Source organism: Phyllostomus hastatus, unplaced genomic scaffold, assembly GCF_019186645.2.
Source record: "Phyllostomus hastatus isolate PE091 unplaced genomic scaffold, TTU_PhHast_1.1 phas_scaffold_46, whole genome shotgun sequence".
NCBI lineage: Eukaryota > Metazoa > Chordata > Mammalia > Chiroptera > Phyllostomidae > Phyllostomus > Phyllostomus hastatus.
The window spans coordinates 16,475,001-16,500,627 of record NW_025334032.1 but is presented as its reverse complement, the minus strand read 5'-3'; the positions used below and the strand labels follow the sequence as shown (position 1 = coordinate 16,500,627).

Genomic DNA, 25,627 nt, shown 5'->3' with positions numbered 1-25,627 from the left:
TATAACATAGAATAAATGTGTTTTTTTGTGTGTGAAAATTAACAAAACCACCACCACCAACAACAACAAAAACGACACCAGGATCCAATCCTCCTGTAGTCTCCCCACTTTCCCAGCTTTCTAACCATTAACAGTCAGAGTCTTAGGATAGGCTTTCACAAATGCTCATTTAGGGCAAACTTTTACAATGACCTTGACTAGTGACTACATTTGCACACACTCAGATAAGGGAATCGACACAGCTGGGAAAGCGCTGGGTGGACTGGGTTGGCAAGGGGACTTCAGGAATTTGGGGTCACCAGTGCCCGGGGACCTTCGGGGTCGCTCAGGAGCGCATCCCTGGGGTGTGAATAGGTATGAAGGGGGTGAGGAGGATGCGGGAAGTGAAAGAGCGGTGCCCGAGGCGGCCGGTAGGGGAATGGGGGAGGGTGGGAGGTCAGCGAGGAGTCAGGGAGGGGCTGGGGGCGTGGGAGTGGGCAGGGATGGCCAGGAGGAGGGGAGGGGTAGGTCTTGGGGCGATGCCCGGGTACAGTGCCGGGACGGCTTTGGGAAGTAGGGATGGCGGGGGACTTGAGAGGGAAGTGGGGGGGAGGGGCCGGGAGGCAGAGCCAGGAGGGGGCGGGGCAGGGCCCGGGGCCGGGGCGGGGCCGGGGGCGCCCGGGGCTGGCGCCCTGGACGAAAGCCCTAGATGAGTCCTTTAGTGTTGCCCTGGCGCGGACACGCGCTTCTTACGCGGTTCCGGGCTTCGAGACAGGAAAGTCCGCAAATTTGGGCTCCCCGCGAGTCCGGATCCCCGGTAGTCCCGAGTCCAAGCAGCCTCGGGTCCGAGCCGTCTCGCCACCGGTGTCCAGTCGCTCCAGCTGCTCCCGGAGCACACGGGCCGACGGGCGCGGGGGTGAGGAGGGGGCTTTCTGCAGGAAGATGAGGAAGCCCGACGGGAAGATCGTGCTTTTGGGGGACATGAACGTGGGAAAGACGTCGCTGCTGCAGAGGTACATGGAGCGGCGCTTCGCGGACACGGTCAGCACAGTGGGCGGCGCTTTCTACCTGAAGCAGTGGCGCTCCTACAACATCTCCATTTGGGACACCGCAGGTGAGGGCTGGCGCTGCCTGGACCCACACTGTCCTGGAGCTCCGCAGGGACCGGGGCGAGGGGCTTCCTGCCCCAGAGTAGCGTCCCTAGGGCCGAGGTCCTACAGGGCAGGCCTTCCGGGTTATGCACAGGGTCCCTCCCTTCCACGGCAGGTGAGCCCATCTCAGGGATCAGGCCTGAGACCAGGGACCAGTGCACGGTCACCCTTCACTCTTCTCTGTTCCTGCTTGTTCTCTTTTGCTGGTTGAGAAACTTTTTGTTTAGCTACTTGGTGCATTTAGCGACAATCCAGTTGATGCTTAAAAAGTACCCCTGGCTTCAAACAGAGGACTTGTGCCACTTGTGCACCTGTGGCCACGTCTGGCTCGTGTGGCAGTGTCTGGCTGCAGAGCGTCAGGGGCCTGCTAGTGATAACCAGACTCAATCACAGACATGTCTCGTTTGATATCCACAACCACCTTGAGGGGTGGGCAAAGCTAGTATAATTACCCCCTCTTTTAGAAAACAGGAAACTGAGGCACGGAGCTTTCTTTTGCAAGGTTTAGTCAGGAAAGCAGGAAGGAGAATATCTGCATTTTCCAGTTTCTTTATCATGTGCTTGATCTTGGCTCATACATATTATGGAGCTTCAAATGATTTTCTGTAGTAGCATTTTTATGATAGGTAATGAATTCTTTTTAGTGTGTGTGGTAGTTGTGATTTTTCAAAAGTACAACTTAGAAGATCTTAATTCAAGCTTCCAGTTTAACTGCAGAATTACAATGGCACTTATAGTGTTACAATAGAATATATTTCCTTCCCCATGAAAAAGAATAAGATCTTGTAAGTAAATAAAAAAATAAATAGTATGGCATGTTGTCAATGAATATTCTTTTTAGATCCTGAAACTTTAAGGTCTGACATTCTTAATGTCAGCACTTTATAAATGATGTAAGTACCCAAAGATCCTGTCTAGAATTTTAAAACTGCCCACTTGGATGCACCAGTCTGCTACATAAACAAGATTTTGCTCTATTCAAAATGGAATTAATGACATCCACCAAAGTACATCTACTTCTCTTCTCTCCTTCCTCCTTTTTTTATTGCTGTCTTTTTTGTCATTATGGCAGTTAATGTCTTAACTAATTTATTAAAATCATGCTGTAGAAACAGCATCTTCCAGGTACTCTTCCCTGCTCTTCCCTCCAGCTTCAGGCTGCACAGGATCTTCTGTAAGATCCTTTACTACTTAAGCTGCCGCTGTAGCACTAGGCATTTGGTAGCCATGGGACGCAGTCTCTGGAAGTCAAATCAAATCAAATTAACACGACTTGTCTGCCTGTTTTGGACAAGGCTGGCCCTTTTGCTCCTTTCGTTGACTGGCTGGACTTCACTGCTGTCCCTGGTTTATAAGAGGATAATGCAGGAATGGCATTGGGGACCCAAACCAAGAGCCCCATTGTGTCCACGGTGAGAACCTGCCCTTTTCCATGAGGTGTGGAGTTTCTGGAATGGGAGCTGACCTTAGTGGACATCTCCAGCATCTATGGTATGAATTTGCAGTGTAATTTTGCTTGGCCACTTTCTTCTTCAGTGACAAGGACATGATGCATCCAGAATCTTGATCATTAGAGGATTTTGTAATACAGCTAATGAGATATCCTGGTTGCTTTGTTGAGCTCTCTGGGGCCGCGATTCATTTCCTGTCTGCCTAAGCAGCTGCCTAGCTGCTTAGCTTCCTTCTTGTTCCTGGAACCTTGGAATGTGAGCTCAGCCAGGCTCCTGGGGCCATGGGGGCAGCCAGGCCCCTTCTCCACACTGCTGACCTCCTGTGTATACATGCTTAGGGTAACCGAGGCTCTGAGTCAGCAGTCACACAGGCTACCTCTGTGCCTGCTCCCAGTGACTGTGGGGTTCTGGGTGACCTGGAGGGATAGGAGAGCTATGAATAGGTACCTTTTCAGTAATCCCTGTTGGAAATTTGAAAGTTTAACTTTTAAGGGATCTTACTTTTTTTCCTCCTTTTGTCTTGCTCTAACTTTCTTTCCGTTCCACAGGCATTGTTTTTAAAGTTGTGATCCTTTAAATGTTCATAACTGAGGCAGAAGGATGAGAACCAGGTACAGAATGAATCATTTTTCATTGCTGCCCTTGGTTGTATGGAGTGGGTGAGGTGGGGGTGTGGAGGTGTGGATGGTGTTGGGTTTTTTAATAGTGGAAGTGATAGTAAGGGGTCAGAGTTTCTGTTTAACTCTTGGCTTGTCCTTTCAAAAAACAAAGTATCTGGTTCCCTGAGGCTTGCCAGGCAGGTGAAGCTAGAAAGGGGAGGAGATTTGCTAGGCTGATAAGTAGGATTTTACTTGATCCACAAGATTCCTTCAGAGGGAGGTATGACGGCTTGCATGTTAGAGATGGGGAGACAGAGCTGGTCGGAGGTGACTTGTTCTGTCAGGTGCAGAGAATCTCCTTCGTTGCTCCACTCCTTGCCTAGTTGGCTGACAGATTTGGGGCAGTCACCAGATGAGGTTTGGTAAGTCCCAGAAGGAAAAGGAGGTTACCCTGAGACAAGCAAGAGCCTCTCCTTGAGTGGTGTGGCTTGGTGGGTTTCCCCAAACTGAAAGGTTGATGGTTTGATTCCCTGTAAGGGCACATGCCTGGGTTTCTGGCCATATCCCCAATTGGGGAGCCTGCTAGAGGCAACCAATCAATGTTTCTCTCACACATCGCACATCGATATTTCTCTCCCCCCTCTTTCTCCCTCCCTTCTCCTCTTTCTAAAAATAAATACAGAAAATCTTTAAAAAGAAAGAAAGAGCTCCAACTGAACTTACCACTACCCCTGCTCTGTCAGTCCTTCAGTTCACCTGAGCAGTCTAAAAAGATGTTGCCTATTGTCCAGCAAATGTAAACTGAGCCCCTACTGTGTACCTGGGTGCTGCCCCAGGCCCCATTCTACAACAGAGATTTTCAACCTTTGTCCTCTCAAGGCACCCATAAACTAATTACTAAAATTCTGCAGCATACCAAAAAATACATTTTTTTGTTGATCTAACAAAGAGATAGGTGTAATTTTGATTCAATCACACTGGAAGGCTATTACTGTGTTGGTTGTTGTCCTTTCTTTTTTAATTTGACAATCTAAGGGAAAAGAGGTAGTGTCCCCGACTAAATCGTCAGGCATTACCTGGCTTAAAACTTCTTGGGGCCCACCAGTTTAAAATGGCTCTTCTACAGCAATGACAAGCTATCTGGGGTCTCTGTTCCACGAGCTTTAAGCTCTAGAGGAAGGGGGGGAGAGCTGCAAGGAAAGAAGTGGTATAATTTCACACCTGATCATTGTTTTGAAGAAAACACAACAGGGTAATGAGAAAGTGACAGTGTGTCTTAATAGATCCCCTCACCAGGGCCCTGGAAGGCCTGACACCCTCCTCATTTATCCTTCATTTTCCAAGGCTGCAGTCCCTGACAGTAGGGTGATATGAGTTACAGTTGCATCCCCTGTATCTGTCTCATGAAGACCATTTTTCTGACAATATATCCCCTTTTGGTAACATGTTCCTCATTTCCTTCTGAGCCTTCCTCACTGGCAGCGCCCTGCTCATCCATATTTCTGTCTGTCGTCTGTTCATGCCCACTGAGCGATTCTCTAAGATGATGCCACTTTTCTCTTCCGTGTTCCCCACGGAGCCCTCACCAGTGGAGTTCTTGACATCCGTATTTCTCCTAACAGCCTGTTCAAGGCAATCTATGCTCTTTTTGTCATGCTTCTCAACTTCTTCCAGCCTCTAACCAAGCCCAGTTCCAAAGGCACGTCCACATTTGCTACAGCAGCACCCCACTCCCAGTATAAAAGTCTGTTTTAGTTTCCTGCCACTGCTATAACAAATTATCACAAGTGTAGTGGCTTTAAAAAAACCTGGGTTAGACATCCCAGTAGGTCTCCCTGGCAAGCATGAAGGTGTCCGCAGGACTACTCTTCCGGGGGCTCTCGGGAGGAACCTGTCTCCTGGCCTGGTTCAGCCTCTGGAGCCTGCCTGCATCCCATGGTTCCTTTCTCTCTCTCTCTTTTTTTTAATTTTTAAAAATCCTTACCCAAGGATATGGTTTTTAAAAATTGATTTTAGAGAGAGAGGAAGGGAGAGAGGGAGAGAAACATTGATCAGCTGCTTCTTGCATGTGCCCCATCCAAGGACTGAATCAGCAGCCAAGGAATGTGCCCTGACCTGGGATTGAACCCACCAGCTCTTGGTGCACAGGACAATGCTCCAGCCAACTGAGCCACCTGGTCAGGGCCATGTCCTGTGGTTTCTTCAGCTTCCAACGTGGAAGCCAGCGATGGCCGGTTGAGTCTTTCTGTCACCAGGTCACTTAGACCCTGACTGCCAGGCCTCCCTCTCAAACATTTACCTATTTGTTAAACCTTTAATACAGAATTTTATTAGAGGAGGGGTGGTAGGCCCCAGAGGACAGGAAAGATGGCCCTGGCAAGTTAAGGGAGCTTTGAGGAGGGGTCCTGGCCAGGAACATCGGTACCTGTCAGAGGTAGAGGGCCAAAGGGCCAGGATCTCAGAAGTGGCCGTGCCAATGGTTTGGGGACTGTTACTGGTTTTTTTCGTGGGGACCAGGTGGATATTGGACCTGTGCCGGGGTCGTCACTCATAGAGTTGCTGCTGTGGTTTTGGGAGACGGGTTGCAGGTGCAGGACATTACAGAAGCCACGATGGTACTTCCATCTCATACAGCCAACGGCACTTCTCCTGGAAATCGGTGACAGAGACAGCTCGGCATGCACAGCCTGCCCACTGAACCAGAGGTTACTGAGTTCAGTCACTGCCTGCTCGGCATCCTTGCCGCGCCAAAACGTGACATAGACATGGCCCACGAGGGGTCCCCCAGGTTGTTGCACATGTTCATCTCTTCAGTTGCCCCGTACTTCTGCAGTTCTGTGAACAGCTCCTCAGAGGAGTTACTGTGTTCCCCCACCTCCACGTCGCTCACATGACAGTGAGATCTGCGTGCGGTTTAGGCGGCGTTCTGTGGATTCCAGGACAGGCTGAGCAGCACCGTGGTCTGGCTGAAAGTTGATTTATGGTGAAGCCAAGAGCACTGGTTCGTATGGGGGCAGGCGCTGATCCTTAAAGTGAAGAGAGCAGTAAACATTTAACCTTATTCTTTTCAATCTTGAATATTGAAACTAAATATTCAGCCATTTTTACCCAAACCCTTCCTCTCCCACATTTAAAAGCCTCTTGTCATTACACTGAGATCACCCTGATAATGCAGATAACCATGTTTTAAGGTCAGCTGGTTAGCAATTGTAACCTGTCTGCAACCCTATTTCCCCCTTGCCATGAAACATAATATGTTCATAGGCCCCAGGGATTAGGACTGTCTTTGGGGGGTGGTTCTGAGCACAGTCAGTGACCACAGGTGTGATTCTGTGGCTGTCACCTCTCTCCACCTGACTTCCTTTATCTATAAAAAGGGAACAACTGAAGTACCCACCTCCAGTGTTGTTAGGAATCAATGAGTTACTATTGACAAAGTGCTCAGGGGAATGCCGAAGTTTTGTGTTAGTGTTTGCTAAATAAACAATCATTTCCTGGCCCTGGGTGATTAGGACAAAGAGTGCCACCAGATAGCATGTCCCAGAGGTAAAAGAAGTTTGGGTGGGTCCCCAATAAATAATTCTGCAATAAATGGAGAGAGCAAAGAGAGTAGAAATTCAGAGTAGTTGGTTTAAGAACTTTCTTTTGAACAACTTTAGTGCAACCCTGGAGGGGATGCTGGCATTCCAGGGTATGAAATCATGGTGCCTGGAAAAGAGAGAATATAACTGCTTACACCTGTGAAGTTAACTAAGAGGGGGCCTATCTGTGAAGGAAGGGGTGGCACACAAGTGAAGATGCCAGGTGGGATGGACTGCCCATGTGAGATTCTCAAGCCCCTGGTCAGAAGCCACAACCCTTACCCCCACATATAGGCAGTTGCTTTTAGATCCAGGGAATGGCAGAGATGCTGTGTCCAAAGTGATGTTACTTGAGGTTAGAAAGGTGGCAGTATTGTGGATGAGCCTGGAGAGCAGCTCTCTATCAGGGATTGCAGAGTTCCTGACCATTGATCCTTTGGACTGGGCTGTGAGGACTCCGGGTTTAAAGAGCCTTGAGAGATTGGTGCAGAAGTGGGTAGACCACCTAAGCAAATGTGGAGCCGGGGTGGAGGACTTGGATTGTAGCTGGCTCTCTTATTGTATTAGTGTGGCTGCTGAGTGGTTTTTGAGGTCCTAATATGGTGATTCTCAGCCTGACAATCAGTATTTGTGTGATAGGAGAGCATCTGGTGTATTACATCCCCTTTTTCAGATCAGGGGACTGACTGCCATCACTGGTTATTATTAATAAAGTTTTATTGGCACACAGCTGCGCCCAACATTTACATGCTGTCTGTGGCTGCTTTCACATTTGGTAGCAGAGCTGAGTTGTTGCAACAGAGACTATGTAGCACAGAAAGAGAAAACATTTACTCTCTGGCCCTTTGTAGAAGCAGTTTGCTGACCCCTGGTTTAGGTCATACAAAGGGGAAAACATTTTTATAGAAATCTTTTCTGTAGTTATAGAAACTCTCAAGTGTTTAGCATTCAGTGATTGAGGGACCCATAATTCAGTTAAACTCAACAAGCAGCACTCAAGTTTCTCCTGTGTGTGTCTGCTCTTAGCTAGACTAGGGTGAGGGCAATAGCCTGGATTTAAGATTAGCATGAGCTTCTGAAAAAAAGTCTTGTAAATAAATCTTAGTTGAGGTTTGGGATCTGGAAGCTAAACTCAAAAAGCCTGTGTTGTAGGTGGGACCAAGTTTTTGTGGGTGGGTCCATGTCTTTGTAGGTGGGTCCACCTCTTTGAGGTGGGTCCATATTTTATTGTTACTGGTGACTTTGAATGGGTGTCTTTGGGGGCAAGCACACCTTCACAGAATTATTCTGCTTTAATGACCAAAAACAGTGTCCTGAATATGAATGTGGATATTAAGGCAGGTGGAAGAGAATCGGCTGTAGGTTCAGCAAGGCAGACAGAGTGCCATTATACTGCGAGATGCCCAAGGACAAAGGATGCTTGTGAGCAAGTGCACGTGCTGGGAGGTCAGCCCAGAGTCCTCCTGGAGGGGGCGCCAAGAATTCCGGGGGTGGGAAGAGGTATTTAAGGCTCACTAGCGCGGTGTTCATTCATTCAGGACAATTTAACTAATTAAGGTCAATCATGTTCATTAACTAATACCCAATTCACATGTAATGTCTCTGGAAGATAATGTCATGCTTTGTTATCTTTAAGTTTGCAGGAGAAATGGAAACTCTCCAATTCCAAAGTGAACTTGCCCATCTTGTTTCTTTGAGACTTCATATAACTCCCCGTCTGTGAAAAAGAAATTTTATATACACTCGCACACATGTGTTTATACAACTGTTTGTTCTTAGAATAACGGCTTCATCACTGTGATGCCAGAGTTTCATGGCCCCAGGGTCCCGTGCCTGTTGGCCTAGGTTCTTTTTACCCTGGCTGACCCCGACTCCTGTCTCTTCTGCGCACTGTTGAGTGGGGTGTCTCTGTCGGGCCTCTGGACCCAGTGAACGTCCCTGCTCAAGCCCCTCCCAGCCTTCCTGGATCACCTTCCCTCCTCTTCTTTTAGCCAGACAGGTGTCTTCGAGCATTGCCAAGTGCGCTAGGGGTATTCCTCGTTTCATTCCACTTCACTATATTGTGCTTCATAGATACTATGTTTTTGTTAACATTGAGGCAAGACCCTGTACCAGCAAAAGATTACAACTCACTGAAGGATCAGATGATGGTTAGCATTTTTTAGCAATAAAGCATTTTTTAATTAAGGTATGTGCATTGTGTTTTTTTTGAAAAATATAATGTTATTGTACAATTAATAAACTACAGTATAGTATAAACATACTTTTCATTCAAGGGGAAACCAGAATGAATGTGCCTTAGTTTATTGCAATATTCACTTTATTGCTGTGGTCTGAAACTGAACCTGCGAACCACCAAGGTGTACCTGTACTTGTAATTCATCACATATGCATGTCTTCCCTCTGATCTCACTTTCACTTATGGTCTCTTTCTCTGGGAGTGTCCCCTCTCCTGGCGATGCCCAATTTGAGTTTTATCCCATCTTTTATTGTCACTTATTTTGTGAAACAGCCCTTGGTCATTGTAGCAGAGGAGGAATTCCTCTTCGGACTGTGCTGCAGAATGACCTGGTGTTCCTTATTGTGCTCCGCCTTTTATCTATATTTGGTGCCCGTTTGTCTTTCCTCTGATTTACGAACTCCTGGAGAGAAGATTGGGGTTTTATTCACTTTGATGTTCTCCATAGAATTTAGCATTTTACTCAACAGTATTTTTTTAAGCTAAGTTTTTGCTGAATGAAATTGTTGAAAGCAATGGGAAAAATTGGGGAAGGCAGAAATAAGTGGTTTTATTTTCTTAATAATATCTTGACTCTGAATGATAAAATTAGTGTGAAAATATTGTCATGTACTCTGGAACGCACATTGTGTACATGGTAAGGAAGTACTGGTCTGTGCCATTAATTATGTGTGATTTTAAGCAACTCTGTACTACTTCGTCTCTTTTTACTTTGACATCATTAAAAATCTATTTAGAGAGGAAGAAGAACACCTCAGGACTTTTGCCTCTGGGAAGATGGAGCAGATGTACTTTTCCCTAGTCTTCCCACTAATTACAGCTAAAGCCTTTGAATGTTAAATACAAAACAAACATAAAAAGACTCTCAGAGGTGGAGTGAAGAAGGCAGAATGGCCAGGGACCGTGAGATGCAAAGAATGAGTCAATGAGGTGAGTTCTGTGGGCTTTCTTTTCACCTCATTTATCTAAACTTGGAGCTGAAGAAGTCAGACATTCAGGGTGGTGCCCAACAAGACTGAGCAGCGAGCCAGGCCCTCATCCCCACTGGGTGACAATGAGCCCTCCTACCTTGTGGTGTTGGTGGACGCTATGTGAGGAACTTGGACTTGTGCCTCCACCTGTCAGGAAAGAGGCAGTACCTACTGTAGCCCCTCAGCCCCTAAGATATTGTGTCAGAGGGAGCCAGCTAAAAGGTAAGGCCATGTAAGATCCAGAGTCTCATAACACAGTATGAAAAAGTCTAGGTTTCAATGAAAAAATCACTTATTATGCAAAAACCAGGAAGATCTCAAACTGAATCAAAAAAAGACAGTCTATCAATGCAACACTGAGATGACAGAGATGTTAGAGTTATCTGACAAAGATTTTAAAGTAGCCAGTATAAGAATGCATTGATGAGAAATTGTAAACACATTTAAAAAACCCCCCCAAAAATATAGAAAGCCTCAGCCAAAACATATTTAAAGAAAAACCAAATGGACATTTCTGGACTTAAAAAAGTCATTAACCAAAATAAAAGGATAGGGGATGGAAACAACAGACAAATGCAAGGGAGAGAAGAAGGCCTCCATGAACAGGAAGATAAAACAAAAAATATCACCCCACCTGAAATACAGAGAGAAAACAGACTGAATGGAAATGAACTGAGCCTCAGTGACTGGTGGGACAAAAGATCTAACACTGTGTCATTGGAGTCCTGGAAGAAGAGAAGGGTGAGGCTGACAAATTATGAGCAGAAATAATGGTTGAAAACTCCGCAAATTTGGCAATGGACGTAAACCTGCAGATTCCAGATGCTGAGAGAACCACAAACAGAATAAATACAAAGAAACTTGTGCCAAGACCCATTATAATTAAATTCTAAAAACTAAGGAACAGGCTACAAGTCTTGAAAGCAGCCAGAAAAAAAGTCAGAATGACGACAGCTATCTCATCAGAAACCATGGAGGCCGGAAGGAAGTGGCACAGTGTATTTCTAACCACCTATTTGTACTCAGTCCTCTCACCTTCTCACCATTTCCCCTCCATGCCTTTCCCATCTGGTGACCTTTTCCTTAAATAAGTCCTTTAACATTTCATATAATATTAGTTTGGTGATGATGAACTCTTTTAGTTCTTGTCTGGGAAGCTTTTCATCTGCCCTTCGATTCTTAGTGATAGCTTTGCTGGGTAGAGTAATCTTGGCTATAGGTCCCTGCTTTTCAGTATTTCTTGCCAATTCCTTCTTGCCTGCAAAGTTTCTTTTGAGAAATCAGCTGATACTCTTATGGGAACACCCTTGTAGGTAACTAACTGCTTCTCTCTTGCTGCATTTAAGATTTTCTATGCTAACCTTTGGCATTTTAATTATCATATGTGTTGGAGTGGGCTTCTTTGCTTCCATCTTGTATGGGACTCTCTGTGCTTCCTGGCCTTGGATTTCTATTTCCTTCACCAAATTAGGTAAATTTTCCTTTATTACTTTTTCATGTAGATTTCAAACTTCTTGCTCTTTCTTTTCTCCTTCTGGCACCCCTATGCTGAGAATGTTGGAATGCTTGAAGTTGTTCCAGGGGCTGCTTACACTATCCTCATTTTTTTGGATTCTTCTTTCTTCTTGTTCTGATTGATTGTGTCTTGTTTCCTTATGTTCCAAATCATTGATTCTCAGCTTCTGTCACTCTATTGTTATTTGCCTGTAAATTGTTCTTTATTTCTATTAGTGTTCCCTTCATTTCTGACTGGATGTTTATTATGCTGTTGAGATCCTCACTACATTCCTTGAGAATCCTTATAACCAGTGTTTTGAACTCTGCATCTGAGAGATTGCCTATCTCCATTTTGTTTAGTTCTTTTTCTGGAGTTTTGATCTGTTCTTTCATTTGGGCCATGTTTCTTTGTCTCCTCATTTTGTCACTTTCTTGTGTTTGTTTCTATGTATTAGGTAGAGCTGTGATAACTCCCTGTCTTGTTAGTGTGGCCTAATGTAGTAGGTGTCCTGGAAGGTCCAGGGGTACAGCCTTCCCTGTCACTCAAGCTGGGTACTTGAGGTGCCCCCTCCATGTGGGCTGAGTGTATCCTCCTCTTGTAGCTGAGCCTTGATTGCTGTTGGCAGGTCAATAGAAGGGATTTACCCAGGCTAGTCAGCTGCAAGGACTGGCTGTGACCTTTGCCGTCTGTGGGGGATCAGCTCTGTGAGGGCAGGGTGGTGATGCTATGACATAGTCTGTAGCTGCCCACTGGGTGTGCAGGCTCTGGGGTTTCCTGAGTGGTACAGGCCAAGGTCAGCCCCCACCTATGTTCTACCTGGGGCCACTTTGTCTGAGCTATAAAGCAATCTGAGATGGTTGCTACTTGTGTTGGGCTTGGAGATTCCCAGATGGAGTCAGGCTGTGAATCTAGGCTAACTGTTGCTAGTGCTGGGCCTGGGGCCACTTAGCAATAGGTATAGGCTGGCTGAGTCTGGCTGTTGCTTGTTTGAGAGGATTTAGGACATTGTGAATCAGCAGCCAAGACCAGCCATTCATATGCAAAAGTCATGTTGACAGCTGTGTGGGTTGGTAAGTTGGGTGGGAGGGAGTTTCAGAGAATCTCCAGGGTGGGGCCAATAATGTTAGCCAGGTTGATGGAGTCTCAGATATGGCCCCCTCCTGCTGGCTCTGTGGTTCTGTGCAGGGAGGGTTCAGAAAAGGGACAATGGCCTCTGCCTTCCTTTCTGTCTGGGAGAAAGCTGTACCCCAGCTCTCACTTTGATGCCAGACACTTCATTTCCTCTCTGTATGCCACTGGTGACTTTCAAGCTGCTGCCTTGTTGCTGGAGCTCAGAGAGTGAGTCTGAATAAGTTCGTGTGTAGGTTCTTTAAGAGGACCTGCTTAGGACTCCAGAATTTTCTTCTACTGACTGAGTCTTTGCAGGTTTACACAGCCAGAAGTTATTCAGACATACCTTCCTGGCACTGGAGCCCTGGGCTGGGGGGCCTGGTGTGGGGCTGGGACTCCTTGCTCCTGAGATATCCCTCCCAAACTTTTATCCACCACACATGGGTGTGGGACCAGCCGTTCTGTGTCTGCACCTCTCCTACCAGTCTGGATGGATGTGGTTTCTTTTTTAATTCCGTAGTTGTCGGACTTCCATTCAACTTGGTTTCTGACAGTTGTGAGTGATGGTTCTATATTTTTGTTGTAATTTTGATGTGGTTGTGTGAGGTGGTGAGCTGTGTTTACCTATGCCGCCATCTTGGCCGGCACAATATGTTTCAAGTGCTGAAAGCAAAAATGAAAAATGTTGATACGTGATTTTTGTTCATCTTCAGTTCCCAAAAGTCTGGAAGGACATGCTTCTATTTTACATGCCACCATCTCGATTCATTTCTTTCCACTTGTCTGGTGTTTACATTACAGCACTGCTCTGTTGTCTGTTTTCATGTGAATGTCTTTTCTACATTCAGACAGTATGGAGCGTTTTGAGACTGGCTCCTCTTGCCTAATGCATTTGAGATGCGTCTGTGTTATTGTATGGGTTCATTCCTGTTCATTGCTGAGTGATATTCCACTGTATGGATGTACCACTTGTGGTTGTGCATCACCATTTGAAGGATATTTGGATGGTTTTCAGTTTTTGGTAATTAGGAATAAAGGCACCGTAAACATTGACATAGAGATTTTGTGTGAACATACATTTCTATTTCTCAGGTAAATGACCAAGGAATAGGCTACTTGGGCTTAGTGGTAAGTGTATGTTTAACATCCAGTTGACCCAACACCATTTGTTAAAATTAACAAATTTTACTGACTTCTGGTCAGTAATGTTTGATAGACAATACTTATGTTTTCCTGTACAGAATGGGGGGATATATTATGTAGGCAGTTACCTTTTAGACACCTTCATAAAGAAAATACAAGAAATACATGTTTCTTGTATTTCTCAGCTGACTTTATGCAAGCACATGTGAACAAGTCAACAGTGGAAAGTTCATTTGTTTCCCTGCCAGTGTAACAGAAGTGCAGTTGGAAAGGCAGGGCACTTAGAGAGTAGCACTATAAATAAGAGACCGAAGAATTGTACAGTGTTAGTGTTGATTATTTTCTTGGCTATTAATTAGACAAATTTAATCATTTATTGTGTCTCAGCACAGAGTCTTAGAAGTTGTGGAGCTTGGCGACAGATGCGTTGATCACTTGTTTCCACTGCTAAGTCATTTCCACCCCGTATTCAAAACTGAGTTCTTTGAGATCCACCTTCCGGCACAGCCCAAGCCAACCCAAATTCACAGTTACTCTAGTATTTATAATCCAACAGAAGCCAAGCTGAGCTTGCATCTCCTACAAAGCACTTCCTAAATATTCGTTGATTTGTTCTGCGAAACTAAAAGATATTCGTGTGAACTGAAGGCTTCCCTCCCTCTGGCCTGGCCTAGCTCTCTGTGCTGGTCTCAGGCTTCTGAAATAGCACAGCTACCTACTGCTAAGTTTCCCATTTTGCAGGGGGGTATGGATCAGATCGTCTTAGACCTGTGGGCCAAGTGGAGCTTAGCTTTGACCTCTCTGAGTTTTTTTTTCAGCAAAGGTGAGACCAGTCTGACTATCATAGAAGCCGTTTTTCAGCTTTAGCACCTTTGAAGAGTCTTAATTTCCCAGCACAGTGGGAATCACTGAATTTGGAATATCCATTGCAGGTAGCCATGCAACAGAACAGTTTAAAATTGTAAAGTCTGGCATAATCTTGTAAAATTAGAACAGGATTAACAGGACAATTTTCTCAGCTTCTTTTTCTTTCAGATGAAGGGACAGACTCAAGAAGTTACTTGTCCTACTTCCAAATGCTAGTTGGTGGCAGAACAGGGGCCAGAGCTGGGGTCTCGTGACTCAGTCACCATCCCATGCTGCTTTTCCTGCTATTCCTATCATGTATACTTTATTTAATTCAGGAGCATCTGCTTTAAAAGTCTGCCCTACTGCAGTCTGCTAGGGAACCAGGGCGGCGTTCCTATGGAAAACTGGCTCGGGAAGTGTTTCCTGAAGGGTTTCCAGGTTGCTAATGCACAGCCCTTCCTTTCCTGGAGGCCCCTGCTGCGCGAGTAGCAGGGACTTCTGTTGGCTTCCTGGGTACCAAATAGCGTGCCTAGTGCCTTTGGGGCTCAGTCTCTTATTTCTTACGACTACTTTGTGTGGTTGGCATTATTATCACCTCCCTTTTCAGATCAGGAAGCTCAGACCCAGAGAGGCCACAGAATTTGCACTGGGTGCTAAGGAGCCTGGACTTGAGGTCTGCTTTTTGTCATATTTTAGTCTCTGTTGTGACTTTCCTCTCTCTACTCAAACAAACAAACAACATGTATATGCTACTGGGAACCATGAAAATCATGTGGAATTGCCATCAGTTTATTCTTTTCTTTTCTATTTCTGAAAATGAGAGGTACGGTTATTATACATTTTAGCCAAATACTCAGTGTTACAATTTTACTAAAAATTCTAAGCCTTCAAAATTTTCTTGAAGGACTCATGGCCTAAGTGAAATTAAATAAGTAATGAAATATGGCTCTTAAGGTTGTTCTGTGTAATGCTAGTGCTGGCACATCAAATGATACTTAAAGGTTAAAATTATGGTATTATCCAATCTATTACTCTGCCTTGAATTATTCAAAATTAAAAAAAAATTGTTGGATCAAAAGAACACAATGCATAATGGCCTAACTGAAGTTGCTTAGCTAATGTACTCGTGATTATTTGTGTATTCTGCTGGACTATTTCTCTTTTTATTTTTAAAAAGTACTTAATTTTATCATTAACAGCCTTCACAGGTATCTAGAGCTGACCTTGTGGTAGATAAACATTAACACCTCATAGAAGAAGCTTTTTTGTTTTGGTTGTGCCTGGAATGCTTACCTGCACCTGAAAGTAAATGTCCAGATATAAAGAGAAAATCTAATGGCATGTTTGGAATGCTTTTTGTGTGGGGTGATTAGCTCTCACACAGCCTGTGGCCTTACCAAGCTCTTGAGGAATCCCCCCAAGTCCTCGCAGGGTGAAGCCTCCTCAGGGTGAAGCTCCGTCGCAGACTCTGGCCCGTTAACAGATGCTGCCAACGTCGCACTCGCTGTGTGCCTGGCCTGGCCGCTGTAACCTCTGCATTGTCACTTGTTAGTCCCCTCCAGGACTCGAGGAGGTAACAAGGGTGGATCCTGTGCAAGTTAACATGAGCCCGGAATGGGCTGAGCTGGGATTTGAGCTGCGCAAACTGCCTCAGCATTTGTGCACCTAGTCACTAAGTCATGCTGTGTCCTTCACAGAAGTGACATCTGCTCTAAAGTGAGAGTGAACTAGGACAGAATGCTCAGTGTATGTGACACAGTCATTGTGTGTGTGTGCAGGATGTGACAAATATGTATGTTCAGTTTAGTGCCTGGTGTGCTGTGAACTGAAAAGACATTGCTGTGCCCAAAAGTGGTCAGTTAAAAATAGCCCCAGTCTTTGGGCTTATTTTACATTAAGATTAATGTATTAAAATACCTGTTCAATCAGTGCTTTCCCCACGTGGAATTATATGCACTTTATACATGCGTCTTCATGCCTGAACATGTCTGCACTGTGTGCCTGCCATCTGAGCTAGCCTGTGCAAAGGAGTTGCTAGAATCCTATTTCAACCAGTGGGACCGAGGCTTTCCCCATCTGGTCAGAGCTGCATAGTTCTGACCAATAAGAGTGGCTCTATTTTGGCCAATAAGCCAGTGTCTTTTGGACCAATCCAACTGTGAGGATTTGGAGTCCTCATTTGCATGAGAACAGACCAATCTGGGACCAGGGACAGGGAGTTCTGTCTATAGAAGCCAGCTCCTCACTGACTCGGGAAGTGCATTTCTCTTTCCATGGAAGAGTGAAGGCTGTGTTTCCCTGGCTGAGCTGGAACACTCATTTTCTCGCAGTAGCAGAGCCCAGCAGACCAGCACAGTCCAGAGCAGGAGGGCATTGAATGGAGCAGACCAGAGTGCAGTGGAGCAGACAGTGCGGCACAGAGTGGACTAGGGAGGAGCAGAGTTGCCTAGTCGGAGAGGGGCCTGGTACCAGGGCCGCCTGGCCCCCGGGCTGCCTCACGGCCCTGCGGTTTTCACAGCTGTGCTGTATCACAATTGAGCTGTTTTGTGCTGAATAAAGTTTCCTTCTTCATCACACCCCAAATTGGGGATTTCTGTTGGTGCTGAATTGGCACTGATGGCCATCATTGACAACAGTATGCTTATTCCCAGCTTCCAGTTGAAGACCAAATGACCCATTGTGTTTCCATGGCATAAGATTATCCAATAGGAGTATAGAACTCAGAAGTAAAATGGTAACATTTTTTCCAAAGTCAAGGTATTGTAACCATCAGCTGCTTAAAAACGAAGGATGAGCTATATGAGTAGGCCCTATGCTCATTCTGAAAGGGCAAATTTTATGGTTTCTTGTTGTGCCCTTTAATATATTGCTTTGTGATTCTTTTTTGGGGAGAGATGGAGAGATTGTTATCTTCCCTACTTTGCACTCACTTTCATCTTGCGCGTGTCCAGGCTTTAAGGAGCCTTGTGTGGCCACCTCAGTTGCTGCTTCGACAAAATGCCTCCAAGGTGCCTTCTAGATTTAGTATCCTAAAGTGTGCGCGGCGAGCACTTGGTGAGAGTGAATCCATTTGTTCATCAGTCAGGACGTCTTTTTGAGCACTTCTCATGAACTAGACACTGTGTCGAGCTCGAGGAACAGCAGTAGCAAAGTAGGCAGCCTTGGGTCCTGAGGTTTAAGTCCTGTGAAAGATCAGCATCAGACAAAGAGCACATACAATAACACCACCTGTGTTAAGTGCTGTGAAGAAAAGGTGCCAGGACAGGTGTTAATTGGCAACCTAATTCAGAATTGGTGGTGCAAAGTAGGTCATTTTTCCTTCTGGAAAACAGCTTTGCCTCCGTTTGCACATCACTTCTTCACTCCTTTGTGTTTTTCTGCATGTGTTCCTGTCATCCTCCACATTTCCTGGCATTCCTGTGTGTATGTTCCTTCTACCTCTGTGCCTTCCTGACCTCTTTGAGTTGCTTATGACCTATGTCTGGCTGTAGGGTAAATGGAGGCAGTCTGGCTAACATGTATCAGGGTGGAGTTGCTTTAAAAAGTGCTTGACCAAATCTCATTCTTGTTCTGGTAGAATCTAGAGGTCCTCCACTGCCATTAAACCCTCGTTGTTCGGCGGTTCCTTACCCCAACTGCTCACACCACTGTTGGTGATGTCCCAAGCCGCTTAGTCTCTACAGTACGGCCGGTGTTCCTTGAGGAGCTGCACAAGCATGCTGGGCCTCTTTAAAGACCTGTAAAATGTGTACACTAGCTGTGGGGAGAATGAAATGACACTGTGTGTGTACATGCATGTTAGTGAGTATGTGTGTGTGCCTGTGCAGGTGTGCGTGTGTGACATGTGTGTTCACATATATAATAGCCTGCCATTCTGCCCAGCAGAATGTTGGCAGTGTCTAAAGGGGGCTGTAGCAGACTTGGTTACAGGAATCAGGTTTCGTCGACTCAGTGAAACTGGGGAGTATGTGGAGGCTGAGGGAGGCTCGAGCTCAGGGACACCCACATCAATAACCAAGAACAGAGGAAGCAGTTTTTCCTTTTAACAGGCAGCTTGTCCTAAAAACTGAAAAGTCAGATGAGTGGAGGGTGTTTTAAATCTTTTCTAAGTGTATGTAATAACCAGAATGCTTCTGGGAGGATCATGCATTATGAGTAGATAAGAATGGTGTATGAGTCCCGTATCACAGTGCTTTGCAAAGTAGCAGTGCTGCCTTCATGTTGTGCCTGGGCTTCTAATAAACAATTTCTGGGCTGTTTGAAGACTTTGTTCCCACTATTCAAAGTGGTTTGGCTGTTTCCTTAACTGCACATCTTTGCTCTAGCAGTTGCCAAAGCACATGCCAAACCTAAATAATTTCCAATCTGATTAACTCTGGTTAGTTACTGTGTAGCCACAGGTCCCAGCAGCTCAAGAGTGAAGTTTCTAAAGCCTGGCAAGGCCTTTCAGCTTTCCTTGGTTGAGCAACTGGCAGCTACAGTACTTCATAACTGTTACCAGACGCAAAGTATCAGGAAGAAGGCAGTAGAGGGGTGAAGTGCAAAAATGGCAGACTCAGGTTTGAGTTGCAGTCAGCTGCGTTAATACTGTATCTTATCTTTGATTGATGAGAGTGGCCCCTAGACTGCTCGGGGCTTTATAGCATTCATCCTCAGAGCAAGGTCCCAGGGGCAGCAGCAACAGCATCCAAGCCCACCCAGACCTCTGAATCAGAATCTGCATTTCAACCAGATCACCAGGTGATACACCATGTAGGTAGAGGAGAAGCAGCTTCTGGCTTGTTGTAGCCACAGGGCAGAGGAGGAAAGCAGGGATTAGGCCTGAGTTTCCTGCTGTTCTTAGTAGGTGCTATTTTTACATGTAATTCTATCTATCTGTCTGTCTATCTATCTATCTATCTATCTATCTATCGTCTTTCTAACCTTTAACCATACAGAATTTAAAAATTTGTGGTAAAATACACATAACATAAAATTTATGATTTTAATCATTTTTAAGCGTGCAGCTTAGTGGCATGAAGTGTCTTCACATGTTGTGTAGCCATCACCACAGTCATCTGCAAAACTTTCTCTTCCTCCCAACTGAGTTTAGCAGCTGTTAAACACTAGCACCCCCTTTCCTTCAGCCCCTGGTGAGTGCCATCTTGCTTTCTGTCTCTGCATTTGACAATTCTAGGTAATTACTTCAATTTTTTATTTTATGTATCACATATTATATTTAAATGTGATAAGCTAAATTCTAACAAAATATGTCAATATGATTGATTTAAAAAGGTTTTCTCACTGTTAAATTTAGAAAATTATATCTAGGTACTACTGGTAGTGATGAAAGAAAGTCTATACCTAAAAAAAATTTTTATAAAGGTTTATTTGAGCCAAATCTGAGGACATGAACAGTAGCAAGATCTCCATGGATTAAGAAAATGCTCTGGTTCTGGCCAAGATGGAGGCACACTATGTCTCCTTGCACAACCAAAAGAAGGACAACAACAAATTTAAACACAAAAAATAACTATAACTGACAGAAAATCAAACTGTATGGAGGTCTGACAACCAAGGAGTTAAAGAAGAAACATTCATCCAGACTGGTAGGAGGGGTGGAGATGGTATGCCAGGGTGGAGAGGACTTGTGGTAAGGCCTTGGCTGGAGGACCCGGGTGGGTGAGGCGGTGACTGGTGGACTGGGTGGTCCTACATTTGTGTGTGGACAAACTGGGAGGAATCACTGGGGAGCGAGACAGACTGTGCAACCCAGGTTTTCAGTTTAGGGAAATAAAGCCTCAAAACCTCTGACTGAAAACACTTGTGGGGGTTGTGGTGGCAGGAGAAACTCCCAGCCTCACAGGAAAGTTCGTTCGAGAGGCCCATAGGGTCCTAGAACATACACAAAACCACCCACCTGGGAATCAACACCAGAAGGGTAAAATTTGCTTGTGGGTAGTGGGAGAAATGACTGAAAGCCAGCTGAGAGCTGAGCAAGTGGCATTGTTCCCTCTCCAACTCCTCCCCCACATATGGTGTTACAACACAGACTTGTGGGTTACCCCATCTTGGCGAATACCTAAGGCTCTTCCCCTTAGTATAGATGCATTGAGACAAAAACATATAGCCCAAATAAAAGAACAGATCAAAGCTCCAGAAAAAAACACAACTAAGGGATGAAGAGATAGCCAACTTATCAAATGCACAGTTCAAAACACTGGTAATCAGGATGCTTGCAGAAATGGTTGAGTATGGCTGCAAAATAGAGGAAAATGTGAAGGCTATGCAAAGTGAAATTAAGGAAAATGTCCAGGGAATCAACAGTGAAGGGAAGGAAACTGGGACTCAAATCAACGATTTGGATCAGAAGGAAGAAATAAACATTTAGTGAGACCAAAATGAAGAAACAAGAATTGAAGAAAATGAGGAGAGGCTTAGGGACCTCCAGGAGAACTTTAAGTGTTCCAACATCCAAATCATAGGGGTGCCAGAAGGAGAAGAGGAAGAGCAAGAAATTGAAAATTTATTTGAATAATAAGGGAAAACTCCCCCAATCTGGTAAAGGAAATAGACTTCCAGGAAGTCCAGGAAGCTCAGAGAGTCCCAAAGAAGTTGGACCCAAGGAGGAACACACCAAGACACATCATAACTACATTACCCAAGATTAAAGATGAGAGAATCTTAAAAGAAGCAAGAGAAAAGGAGACAGTTACCTACAAAGGAGTTCCCATAAGGCTATCAGCTGATTTCTCTTTTGTCCCATTTCCCCCTTCACTCCCCTCCACCCTGTATACCCTCTCCCACCCACATCCCCCCCTTTAGTCATGTCCATGTGTCATACTTATAAGTTCTTTAGCTTCTGCATTTCCCATACTATTCTTGCCCTCCCCCTGTCTATTTTCTACCTACCATCTATGCTATTTATTCTCTGTACCTTTTCCCCCTCTCTCCCCTTCCCACTCCCCTGTTGCTAACCCTCCATGTGATCTCTGTTTCTCTGGTCTGTTCCTGTTCTAGTTGTTTGCTTAGTTTCTTTTGGTTTTGCTTTAGGTGTGGTAGTTAATAATTGTGAGTTTGCTGTCCTTTTACTATACATGTTTTTTTCTATCTTCTTTTCTTAGATAAGTCCCTTGAACATTTCATAAAATATGGGCTTGGTGATGATGAACTCCTTTAACTTGACCTTATCTAAGAAGCACTTTATCTGCCCTTCCATTCTAAATGAAAGCTTTGCTGGATAGAGTAATCTGGGATATAGGTCCTTGTCTTTCATGACTTGGGATACTTCTTTTCAGCCCCTTCTTGCCAAATCAGCTGACAGTCTGTTGGGAACTCCTTTGTAGGTTACTGTCCCCTTATTTCTTGCTGCTTCTAGGATTCTCTCCTTCATTTTTACCTAGGTTAATGTAATTATGATGTGCCTTGGTGTGTGTCTTCTTGGGTCCAACTTCTTTGGGACTCTCTGAGCTTCCTGGACTTCCTGGAAGTCTTATTTCCTTTGCCAGAATGGGTAAGTTCTCCTTTATTATTTGTTCAAATACGTGTTCAATCTGTTGCTTTTCCTCTTCCCCTTCTGGTACCCCTATAATTCGGATGTTGGAACGTTTAAAGTTGTCCTGGAGGTTTCTAAGCTTCTCCTCATTTTTTTGAATTCTTATTTCTCCATTCTTTCCTGTTTGGTTGTTTTTTTCTTCCTTCTGGTCCACTCTATTGTTTTGAGTCCCAGTTTCCTTCCCATCACTATTGGTTCTCCATGCGTTTTCCTTCATCTCTTTTATGGTAACCTGCATTTTTTCCTGTAATTTGAGCCCAAAATCAACCAATTCTGTGCGTTTCCTGATCACCAGTGTTTTGAACTGTGCATCTGATTGATTGGCTATCTCTCAATCGCTTAAAATGTTGAGTCCTGAGGCATTGGTCTGTTCTTCTGTTTGAGACACGTGTCTCTCTCTCTCTCTCTCTTTTTTTTTTTTTTTTGGTCTGGTCGCCCTATTATGGTGAGGGGTGGAGCTTTAGGTGTTCACCAGGGCAGGGCACCCCAGTCGCTAGATTGTGACGTTATATGTGGGGGCGGGGACAGGGGCGTGGGAGGGAGGGAACAATGGCGGTAGCTCCGTTCTCCGTGGGACCTCCGTCCCTTCTCTGGGATCATGGGTTGCATGCTCTGCCCTGGTCCACAATCACCGCCTCACTGGGTCTGCCAGCTGCCGCTTGCGTACTCAGGGTCCACCCGCTGCGATCTTGCGTGAGCCAGATGCCTTACGAGTTCCCAGTTGCCTTATGCGCCCAACTCTACTCTCCTCGGTGCGACCCGTGCCGACTCGTGCTGCAACCTGTGCCCGGCCGCTCCTCTCCGCCCCTCCTACCGGTCTGGATGAACGGGTCTATTTCAACTTCTTGGCTGTCTGACCTCCATTCAGATAAATTCTCTGTCAGTTCTGGGTGTTATTCTGCCTCTAAATTGTTGTTGTTCTAATCTTGGTTGTGCGTGGAGGTACGGTGCGTCCACCTATGCCTCCATCTTGCCGGAAGTCCTGATTTCTCAAAAGAAACCTTGCACGCAGGAAGGGGCTGGAAGGAACTATTCCAAGTCATGAAAGGCAAGGACCTACATCCAAGATTACTCTATCCAGCAAAGCTATCTTTTAGAATGGAAGGGCAGATAAAGTACCTCACAGATTAGGTCAGGTTAAGGGAGTTCATTATCACCAAACCTTTATTATATGAAATGTTAAAGGGACTTATCTAAGAAAAAGAAGATCAAAAGTATGAACAGTAAAATGACAACAAATTCACAACTATCAACAACTGAACCTAAAACCAAAACAAAATCAAACTAAGCAAACTAGAACAGGAACAGAATCACAGAAATGAAGATCACATGGAGGGTTATTAGCCGGGAGCGGGAGGAGAAGAATGGGGGAAAAGGTACAGGGAATAAGAAGCATAAATTGTAGTTACAAAATAGACAGGGGATGGTTAAGAATAGTATAGGAAATGGAGAAGCCAAAGAACTTATGTGTACAACCCATGGATATGAACTAAGGGCAGGGGGATGCTGGGGGAGAGGGGTGCAGGGCAGAGGGGAATAAAGAGGGGAAATATGGGACAACGGTAACAGCATAATCAAGAAAATAAAAAATAAATAAACAAGCTGTATTTGTAGCAATGCCATGTTACCATGATACCTTACATTTAAGATTATGTAGGTGAAGAATTTTTTTTGGTATATTTCCAATATTAAAACCTAAAAAAGAAAGAAAGAAAATGCTCTGGAGAATGGCAGTTTTGCAGGGTTTTTTTATGCATTTATAATCAAAGGAGAAATGTAAGGGTGGTTGCATGGAATTTCTGGTGGTAGATTAAGGAGGTGGGACAGGGCAGAACTGGGAAATCTGTAGGACTGGATAAAGAAAATGGGGAGATACATACTGTGTACGCTGGTGGGTATAGTTAACATTTAACCTTTATGGTAAATAGGGATGGTGTTCAGGCTGCACAATAACAGTGAGTTTCATGGGCTTGTGCTCTGGGCTATGGCTTCTGTGGGGAAAAGAAAAGCCTATTCTGTATAGCAGAGCTGTTAGAAATAACTGGTGTATTTACTGAGCGGAGTACTTCAGAAAAGAGGCTACTCGAGATAACTTAGTATTTCGAGAAACCCTTAAGAGACTTGAAGAGTTTTATTAATATGGTATTTGAAGTTCAGTCTTGATTTTAAAACAAGTTCAAACTTGCTTTGAACAATCTGAAATGGTTTTAGTTTCCTATTTTAATAAGTAGAGAATTTAGCATTTAATTGAATTTTTCTTTGATAATCTCATTCTGAAAATTAATTGTCATAGGACAACAGAGTATCTGTTGAAGGTAAAGGGGATTGGATTAAACATCCTGGTATGTGAGAGTTTTTTGTTTTTTAAAGCTAAATCTATTATATAAGTGTACTTTCTTTGGATTTGCCTCATTTTCTTAATAATAGAGTGTTAACATCTCTTTGTTCCTTGGTCTTGTTATTGAATTATTTTTAGTAAATTCATGTCTGAAAAGAATAAAGTAATTTGAGAATTAAACTCTAGTTATCATTATAGACCCTCAGTAATTATTTCAGAAAGCTCAATCAGTGAGTCACAGGTAAGTGATTAATTTATGTGCAGTTAATTATTTGAGTGGTTCATGTGACTCGTTCTTTGGTTTTAGTTTAATCTTCAAATTATCAAACAGAAATAACAGAAAGGACACACATGCTAATTTTGGTAAAAATTCGTTGTATAAGTACTTCAGTGTGAAGATAAATCCATTTGTCTGAAACAGTGTGCTGTTCTTTAGATGTTGCTATTCTGTTAGTTGCAAACCATTTTGGGTTTGGGCTCCTTTGTTTATAAAATGAAAAAACTCTCATTTTAACAAGCTTGGGTTTGGGTGACTGCACCTAACTAGTTGCCTGCTGATCTGGTGGTTAGGTCCTTCGAGGCTGTTTTCATTTTATTCCTCGTGGGAGCGTGGGCTTGCCAGACAAAGAGCAATCCTCCTCCTTTCTGTCAGGAAACCCAGCTCTGTGTCCGAATGCCTTTCATTGGTCACAGACCATTAAGAACAAAAGTAAAGGAACCGTAAATATAAGCAACTAGGTTGGGTTATTGGATTTTAATTATTAGCTTATCTTTAAAATGTTATCTAATCACCTTCTTTGTGGCAGTAATTCATTATCAGTCTTTCCAGGTCTTCATTCTGGCAAGAAAAAACACCCATTCGTATTGTGGGCTAGGATTTTTGTCTTTTTAAACTCCTCCTCTTTAATATCCAGCTGATGGCTGTTGGCTCAGATTTTTCCTTGCACCAAGTTTTGGGAGGTTTTTCCTGAGCGGTGGTGACAGGCACCATTGTGGGGCTCTCACCCAGCCAGCGCAGGGGCAGGTGGCTGGTCTCAGGGTCTTTCGTCACGAGATGGGTGGTTTGTGTCCTTGGGCTGATGAGGCCAAGATGAGACTGTGTAGGTGAAGAGTGCTTCTTAGTTGCCAGCTGTTCCATACACAGCGGTGCCACCGTTGGAGGATGATCCCAGGGCATTGAGCCC

At 44.5% G+C, this 25,627-nt stretch overlaps 1 protein-coding gene across 1 annotated transcript in view; it reads left to right on the top strand.

Annotated features, from left to right (window-relative positions):
* Nucleotides 1-646: 646 nt before the first annotated feature.
* RAB20 (RAB20, member RAS oncogene family) overlaps nt 647-25,627 on the top strand; it is a 35,959-nt gene continuing 10,978 nt past the window's right edge. Inside the window, exon 1 of the mRNA XM_045821434.1 lies at nt 647-1,093. Coding sequence (XP_045677390.1) covers nt 922-1,093 — 172 coding nt within the window. The 5' untranslated portion in view covers nt 647-921. The remainder of the gene's footprint in view (nt 1,094-25,627) is intronic.